Source organism: Salvelinus sp. IW2-2015, linkage group LG17, assembly GCF_002910315.2.
Source record: "Salvelinus sp. IW2-2015 linkage group LG17, ASM291031v2, whole genome shotgun sequence".
NCBI classification, from domain to species: domain Eukaryota; kingdom Metazoa; phylum Chordata; class Actinopteri; order Salmoniformes; family Salmonidae; genus Salvelinus; species Salvelinus sp. IW2-2015.
In genome coordinates this window covers 29553112-29562312 of record NC_036857.1, presented here as the reverse complement: position 1 = coordinate 29562312, position 9201 = coordinate 29553112, and the positions used below count along the sequence as shown (strand labels likewise).

Sequence of the window (9201 nt, the reverse complement as noted above, 5' to 3'; positions counted from 1 at the left end):
GTGCCTCTGAAACTGTTCTGTTCCCCCAATGACCAGAACATCAAACTAAAACATTCTCAAACGTCAACGTCAAACTGTTGTTCTTCTTGGAATGCTTTAAATATGCACGAATATTACTTTTACAGTGGAAAGTTATTCGCATCTCACTATACTAGCCTGCTGAATATTAATGCGTTTTTATTTGTTTGTTTTCTTCACAGAATTTACCTGAGATTCACCTTTTACACTTTGAAGGAGGGATTTATCCAGAAAAGGAGGAAAGGGACACCCGCTTCCCTCTCTCCCAGAGATTGAAAGACTTTCCTTGGCCTGTGTGTGTTTGTGTGTATATAGGTTGGCCGAGGTGAAGCTTTATTGAGGTACCCTCAGAAGGTGCAGGGGAAAGGCTATGTACTTTAGGAGATGGAGAGAAGGAAAGTAAGGATCGAAAGTTATTGTCGGTCGGGTGGAGAAAAGAAGCACTGTACTGCTTATCTGTTACCTCTGTAAAGACTCTAAAGAAAGGAGAGAGGAGGAGAAGAGAGAAGGAGGGAGTCTAATCTAGTGGCAGGGCCCAGTCTCGTAGTCACCAGCAACACTGGAAGAACAGCAGCCAGAGAACCTAGAAGGTGGGTAAGAAGAGGACCACAAAAAGAGAGGAGAGACTGGGACTGAAGGAGAACCAAAAGGTCGGAGGAGAGGACGGGGAGGAGGAGGCGGCGCATCCCCATGGCGACGGACCCTGGGGAACCCACAGGGACGGAGGACTCTTCGGAGAAACCTGTTGGCGCACGGGAGGAGGAGACGGACCAGGAGGGCAGCAGGAGGGAGAGGACGCACAGCACCCCCTCAGACTTCCCCTCCTCCCAGACCCAGGAGAGGAGAACCGCAGAGGGAGGGGAGACAGGAGGAGGCGGCGGAAGGGGTGGAGGGCCCGGAGAGACCAGGGACAGTAAGGAAGTGGAGCCCCTGGCGGTTAGACCCATGTCTCTCTCCACACCCTCGTCCCCAGCTGCGACTGCGGCGGCTTCAAGGTCAGGGGGTCACGGGCCGAGGCTGAGGAGAGAGAAGCGTTTCTTCAGGAAGAGTGTGGAGATCTGTGAGGAGGACGATGTGGTAGCGGATCCCCCAGTTGTCTCGCACTCCGCCCCCCACCTGGACTCAGTCATCACCCTCGGTGGCACCCAGGTCGCTACCGCCGCCTCTGCAGCCCTGGGACATGACACGGCCGACCACGACCCATCCAACCTCAGCTCCACCCAGGACCCCGGGGCCAAGGACCCCCCCTCTTCCGCCCCACCCCAGACGGGGAAGGAGAGAGACAGGGAGCAGGAGGAGGAGGCAGAGATGAAGGCCGTGGCCACCTCGCCGTCGGGGAGGTTTCTGAAGTTTGACATTGAGCTGGGGAGAGGTGCCTTCAAGACCGTTTACAAAGGCCTGGACACTGAGACCTGGGTGGAGGTGGCCTGGTGCGAACTACAGGTGAGAATACTGTGCATTACTCTATGCAGGTCATGGTACTGTATGTAGTAGCCTGGTGCGAACTACAGTACAGGTGAGAACAATTTACAAGCCATATTCTCTAGTTCTATCCATAGAATTACATATAGAACCATTATAATAATATATAGGATCTCTATAGTTGTATCATAGGTTCTTGATTGCAGAAAATGGCTGTTACAGGTGTTTTAAAAAGACAAAATGATCCAGCTTCCCAAGGGGGACATATCCCCCCACCTTGCCAAACATCCTGGGGACGATAATGGTAACAATATATTGTGTTGTTTTCCCTGGGCTATTGGAAAAATATATAGTTATTAGTTTTGCATCGAGTTACACACTGACACAGAGTTGCTTGACTCACATAATGCAACAGTCATTTGAAGTCTTCCCTGGAGCTTCTCTTCTCTCTCCTCCCTGGGAAAATCTCAGCCTGTTGTCTGTTTGCTATTCAGACTGTGAGACTGACTCACTACAGCACATTGGAGACCGGTTCATCCCCAATGGCACCCTTTTCCCTACATAGTCCACTCCTTTTGACTAGGGCCCTATTTTTGAGCAGAGCTCTGTGTGCCCTGGTGAAATGGGGAATAGAGTGCAATTTGGGATGAAGCTTGAGACTCACTGCAGCACACTGGAGACATAGACAAAGATAGGGGTGAAGAGGGAAAGGAAATACAAGAGAGAAAGAATATTAACTTTTTGTTGCACTCAGGTTGGTTTGAATGACAGAAGCAATGGGAGAAAAAATGGGGCAAGTGTACCCAGGAAACATATAAATAATGGTTAAGTAGAGTAGGTACACTCTACATCCCAAAATGGCACCCTATTCCCTACACAGTGCACTACTTTTGAACAGGGCCCTACACTGTAAAAAGAAATCCTGTTGTCACGGTAACTTACTGACAGTAGGTGTGTGTGTGTACAGGTAGGGAAAGAGGAACAGTGGCCCTAATGAGAACAAACCTCACCAAGAGATTGAGATGAAGGATAAGGTGAACATAGAAAGAATGTGTAACAGTAGGCCTATGTAGCGAAAGAGGAACTGTAGCCTTGAGAATTACCATTGCCGTAGGGGACTCAGACTCTGTTAACTGTCGTTTAGTGGCACTGAAGGGGTGAAGGCGTGACAAGCTAAAAGTGGGATTATACTCTCACCTGAGCAAGGCTGAACCCTTTACACGGCGGGGTGGCTTGTGATTTAATGACGCTGTCAAGCAACAGGGAGCAACAACCAACGACGTCAAACGTCGTGGGCTCAACTGGCGGGAGACACAAGAAAATAAACTTGTCTCACTACTTACTGTTCTCAGACACAAAAGAGAAGCTGTGTGATTCGGCAGCTGACTTGTTTGGTGTCTTTGTGTGAAAAGGCTAGTAGGCTAGTTTACCCTGGTCAGACATGTGTTGGCTTTGGAGCTAATCTTTTGTAGCTAATGCTAAACAGCAGCCGTGTCCAATCTCTGTGTCTGCTTGCCAAATGTATCCCAGTGTGTATCCCAAATGGCTCCCTGTGTAGGGCACTACTTTTGACCAGGGTCCATAGGGGATAGGGTGTCATTTGGGATACACTGTCTTAGAGCCAGGGTGTAGGTGGGGTCAATTCCATTTCCATTTTCTTCATTGAAAAGCAATGAGGCAAATTGGCTGGAATTGGCATTTTTTGTTTACTTCCTGAATTGAAATGGAATTGACCCTAACCCTGTGTTAGAGCACTGCTTGTAGGCCTAACCACCTCAATTGTTCTCCTTTACTTTTTAGCTCTGCCCCCCTGTTTTAGAGCATCGCTTTTTAAAATCGTATTTTTTTTTTCTTCATTCAGACAGTTTTGAAATTAACATGAAGATAGATGAGAAGGGGAGACACAGTAGGAAGGTTGGGCACAAGTAAGATCTCCCGTCTCCGTGGGCAAAATATACACATATTATATGTGTTAGCTGGTTGTGTTACCATAAGGTGGTGGGCTGACGCCGAAGACAGTGAAGTGGATCGATCGATGTCGAGCGAGGAGCTGATTTAAAATTGACATTGAAATATTCTGCTGTAAAATATGTTGGCACCTTTAATTCACCTTCAGAAAAAGTATATTTCAACACTGTCTAGCTCAAGCAAATTTGCAAACTGCTGAACTTGGAACCAATCAGAACTTCCGTACATACCCCTCGTGATAAAGGCAGCCAATGGCCTGCTTCTAAGATGTAAACAGCCTCTGATCTGCTGTCTGTGTGTTAAGAGGAAATAACATTAGCTCCCAAAGACTGAAATAAGATAAATATCTGTTTTTGAGTGAACTTGAATTATGCAGCATGCAATACGAATGGTCTTGATCATATGAAGAGGTAACTTCGTTGACCATTTAGCCAATTTATTGAAAGCTAGCAAATGTTAGTTGACTATCCTAGCCAGCTAATACTGTACATGTTTCATTAGCTGTGTCTCAGCGAATTCAATTTTGCAGGGGTGCAACTTTCCCTGGGGATGGGGTGGACATGTCTCCTCCAGTATTATCATTGGAAGGTGATACAAAACGTGCTTTAGGACCAAGCGGACACCTGGTCCTTTTATATAAAAAAATATTAGAATAATATTATGTCCCATCAAATTCTATAACCAATGTTGTGCCCCTGCAATTCTGAATCATGTTTTGGCATGATTGTCTCATTTCAAGTAACTAGCTGCAGGCTTAAAGAAATGTTAAATTATATTATTTGCATAGAAACACAAATCAAAGCATGTAGTTAGAAAGATTTTTGTGTGTCATGTATGCTAGAATGGAGGTTTAAAAACGACAGCTGAATATGCATATTAGCTAATACATATGGCATAGCCTACACACGACATGGTATGTGGACTAGAGGTTGACTGATTATGATTTTTCAACGCCAATACCGATTTATTGGAGGACCAAAAAAAGACGATACCGATTAATCGGCCGATTTTTATATACAGTGGGGCAAAAAAGTATTTAGTCAGCCACCAATTGTGCAAGTTCTCCCACTTAAAAAGATGAGAGAGGCCTGTAATTTTCATCATAGGTACACTTCAACTATGACAGACAAAATGAGATTTTTTTTCTCCAGAAAATCACATTGTAGGATTTTTTATGAATTTATTTGCAAATTATGGTGGAAAATAAGTATTTGGTCACCTACAAACAAGCAACATTTCTGTCTCTCACAGACCTGTAACTTCTTCTTTAAGAGGCTCCTCTGTCCTCCACTCGTTACCTGTATTAATGGCAAAGTGCTGTTTGAATGAATGCTTACGAGCCTGCTGCTGCCTACCACAGCTCAGTCAGACTGCTCTATCAAATATCAAATCATAGACTTAATTATAATAAACACACAGAAATATGAGCCTTTGGTCATTAATATGGTCAAATCCGGAAACTATCATTTACAAAACAAAACGTTTGTTCTTTCAATGAAATACGGAACCATTCCGTATTTTATCGAATGGGCGGCAACCCTAAGTCTAAATATTGCTGTTACATTACACAACCTTCAATGTTATGTCATAATTATGTAAAATTCTGGCAAATTAATTACGGTCATTCTTAGGAAGAAACGCAGTTCGCAATGAGCCAGGCGGCCCAAACTGTTGCATATACCATGACTCTGCTTGCACTGAACGCAAGAGAAGTGACACAATTTCCCTAGTTAATATTGCCTGCTAACATGCATTTATTTTAACTAAATATGCAGGTTTAAAAAATATATACTTCTGTGTATTGATTTTTTTTTAAATGCATTGATGTTTATGGTTAGGTACATTTGTGCAACGAATTTGCTTTTTTTCACGAATGCGCTTATGTAAAAACATCACCCGTTTGGCAAAGTTGAAGTAGGCTGTGATTCGATGATAAATTAACAGGCACTGCATTGATTATATGCAGCTCAGGACAAGCTAGTTAACCTAGTAATATCATCAACCATGTGTAGTTAACTAGTGATTATGTAAAGATGTATTTTTTATTTTTTTTACAAGATAAGTTTAATGCTAGCAACTTACCTTGGCTCCTTTTGACGCTGCACTCGTGGCTGCCACGCTGTTTTCTCGTAGATTGCAATGTAATCGGTCATAATCGAAGTCCAAAAAGGCAGATTACCGATTGTTATGAAATCGCCCCTAACTTCTGTGGACACCCCTTCAAATTAGTGGATTTGGCAGGTGTATAAAGACATGCACACAGCCATGCAGTCGCCATAGACAAACATTGGAAGTAGAATGCCCTTACTGAAGAGCTCAGCAACTTTCAACGTGTCACCATCATAGGATGCCATCTTTCCAACAAGTCAGTTTGTCAAATTTCTGCCCTGCTTGAGCTGCCCCAGTCAACTTTAAGTGCTGTTATTGTGAAGTGGAAACGTCTAGGAGCAACAACGGCTCAGCCGCGAAGTGGTAGGCCACACAAGCTCACAGAGCGGGACTGCCGAGTGCTGAAGCGCGTAGCGGGTAAAAACCGTCTGTCCTCAGTTGCAACACTCACTACCGAGTTCCAAACGGCCTCTGAAAGCAACGTCAGCACAAGAACTGTTCGTCGGGAGCTTCATGAAATGGGTTTCCATTTCCGAGCATCTGCACACAAGCCTAAGATCATCATGCGCAATGCCAAGTGTTGGCTGGAGTGTTGTGAAGCTTGCTGCAATTGGACTCTGGAGAAGTGGAAACGCATTCAATGGAGTTTGGGGAAGGCCCTTTCCTGTTTCAGCATGACAATGTCCCTGTGCACAAAGCAAGGTCCATACAGAAATGGTTTGTTGAGATCGGTGTGGAAGAACTTGACTGGCCTGCACAGACCCCTGACCTCAACCCCATCGGACACCTTTGGGATGAATTGGAACGCAGTACGTCCCCGCAGCAAGTCCTCTGGTCGTGTTTATTGTACCACCAGAGAAGGAACTAGTATTGTACGTATTCTGCTTTGTCCCTTATCTCAAGTAATGAAAGCAGTGTTTTTTTTAATCCCACTGTAGGCCTATTCCAATTTATGAAAACTGTTGAGAGAGGGAGGGAGAGAGAGGGAGAGCAGGATGGAAGGAGAGCATGGGTGGGAGGGAGGGAGGGAGGGATGGAGAAGGGTATGGAAGGAGAAAGCATTGGAGATAGAGGGATAATAAGAGGTAGAATGACGGAGTTAGAGACTGATGAGCCAAAAAGAGGATTAACATGGCATCACTCCCAGAGAGTGGCCGTGTGGCTAATACTAACCTAACACACGCACAAACACACATCCTTGTCTGGTCACACACACACAGATGGATCCACTGGCACAGATAATACAGTCACTATATCTCATGGCCTGCATTTCCTCCCTGCTGCTCCCTAGTCCTGTTAACTCTGTTACGTAAAGGACAGGTGTTGATGATGAAGATAATTGTGAGGTAGTTGACACAATAACATGTATACACAGCAGCAAACACACACACATTATGCATGTTGTACGTGAGACACACACTAAGTGAGTACCTGTCCTCACACCCACACAGAGAATCACTCCAGAAACAGGGATTAGCTCTGCTAATGCACCTTGAAAGAGAGAATGGGTGAGGGAAGTTCACAGTGCGGACACTGTCTCAGTCACAGCGTCTCTTCTTTCCTCTCCCTCATTTCACTCCTCCTTCCTCTCCCTTCACCTCACAAATTCCCTGCTAAAAGGGCAACTCTATATATCCCCCAGGCTAACATTTCAGCTTTCAGCTCTAATTTACCACATTCATTAGCTAAGAACGTCTCGGTGTGTCTGTGTGCGTGCAATTGTGTGTGTGTGGTATGCCACTCCCCCCCCCCCCCCCCACCTCTTTGTCTCTCTCCGTTGTCTGTCAGAGTGAGTATACAGAGTGATCCAGGAGTTAATTCCAGTGGGTGCCTGTCAGGCGGGAACAAAAATCCTGCACCGACAGCACAACTAACTGGTCTGGGGTGGTCTGGGCTGGGGCAGCAACCCACACAAACCCACCCCAACCTCCTCCAGTCCTGTCAGCCCACTGAGCCCAGACCGGCCTAACCAACATCAGCTCAGCCCAAATCCACCCGGTGTGTGTTTTGGGAATGTATTTGTGTCAGAGAGTGTCTGTGTGCAGTTGGTTGGTATCTGTGCGTGTGTGTGTGTGTGTGCGCGTTGCATGCGTGTTTGGAATAAGCCAGCCAGCCAGGGGAGGGATGGCTGGATGGAGCTAGTCTAGCCTACAGAGTCTAGTGTAGCAGAAGTAACCTGTCCAGGAATGACCGGTTCCGACCAGTCAGTGGATGGAACCGCATTGAGGTCCGCTTTACAGCAGTGAAAGGTTGCTTAGGGCCACTTTACCGCAGTAAAAGGTTGCTATGTGACAATTGTTAGGGATGTCGGAGTGATTTAAAGTGTCTTCTTAGAACAGCAGGCACTGGACCCCTGGGGATTCTCCTTAGTATTTATGTCCTGCTCAGACACAGACAGAGGGACTAATGCTCACACACACACACACACACCACACACACACACACACACACACACACACACACACACACACACACACGCGCGCGCGCACAAACATACTGACTAATGAACGCATGCACACAGACACACACACTTTCACAGAGTTAATGCTTATATATCAAAAGCACCTCAAACACAGTTGTTGTTTCCTTCTAGAGGAGGGGTCAAACAACCATTTGGAGCCTGAGTGAAGCGAGATTTTGTTCTGGGTGCTTTAATCTTCGTTAGATACAAATTAATACAGTTTTTTTCGTGTGTGTGTATATGTGTGTTTGTTTACTCAGCTCAGAACCTGTGAAGGGAAGAGGAGACCCTCTATTATTGGATTACTGCCAAAGATCAAAGGTCAAACAACCACACAACGATAATCTCGTAGCACAGAAAAGTTTAGGAAAGGCAGATCTTAAAGGGCCCTTATAGTCCAGTGGGGAGAAACAAGGTCTGGAGACCTTGTGGTATCAGGGTTTGGCCAGGGTAGGCCATCATTGTAAATAAGAATTTGTTCTTAACTGACTTGCCTAATTAAATAAAGATAAAATAAATAAATGTGTTCTTTATAATCCAGTGGGGAGAAACAGTATGGAGAACCAGTTAGTTACATGTGGTATCATGCGTTTTCAGTCAGCTCAGCCCCTCGATTGGATTATACTGGATTACGCTGTAGGAGTCAAAGGTCATAATCATGATAATCCCATAGCACTACCATTTCATTGTGTCGACTGGTTCAGATACCATTGGTAGTTTACACTAAAGAGACATACAGTCAATTTTGTTCATCTTTGACAAAAAAACATGAATTGTTGTTGTTAGTGGTGCAGTAGTTGAGTAGGTTGATAGTGTTTCAGTATTGCAAGAAGAAGAGGCCAGTTGTGAGGGAGTGGCTGGCTCTTTGTCTTCAACTTTACATCTCAGTCTGAAGCCTGATGGAAAACCGTCCAACGTTTACACACCAGTAGAGTTCAGATTTATGTTGATAGGAAATGAACCAGCAAAAGTACAAGCCATACTATTGATTCATGACTAAAATAGTACAAATGGAATTGATTAGACCAGCCTGCAATTATTTATTAGTCCAGATTAGAATCGATCTGTCCAGATTAGAATCGATCTGACCAGATTGGCCAGACGTTTTCAACTAGGCTAGTGATAGTCAAACTGTGGCCCAGGGGCCATATCTGGTGCACCATGACCCGATGGACATTTGGCCCCTTTCATCGAACTGTGAGCTCACAGCAAAGCATGATGTT

General features: G+C 45.1%; 1 protein-coding gene across 2 annotated transcripts in view; it reads left to right on the top strand.

Annotated features, from left to right (window-relative positions):
* The first annotated feature begins 207 nt into the window (after window positions 1-207).
* Window positions 208-9201, top strand: part of wnk3 (WNK lysine deficient protein kinase 3) — a 60713-nt gene continuing 51719 nt past the window's right edge. For both annotated transcript variants that reach the window (XM_070448074.1, XM_070448073.1), the window contains exon 1: window positions 208-1461. In XM_070448074.1, coding sequence (XP_070304175.1) covers window positions 709-1461 — 753 coding nt within the window. In that variant the 5' untranslated portion in view covers window positions 208-708. The remainder of the gene's footprint in view (window positions 1462-9201) is intronic.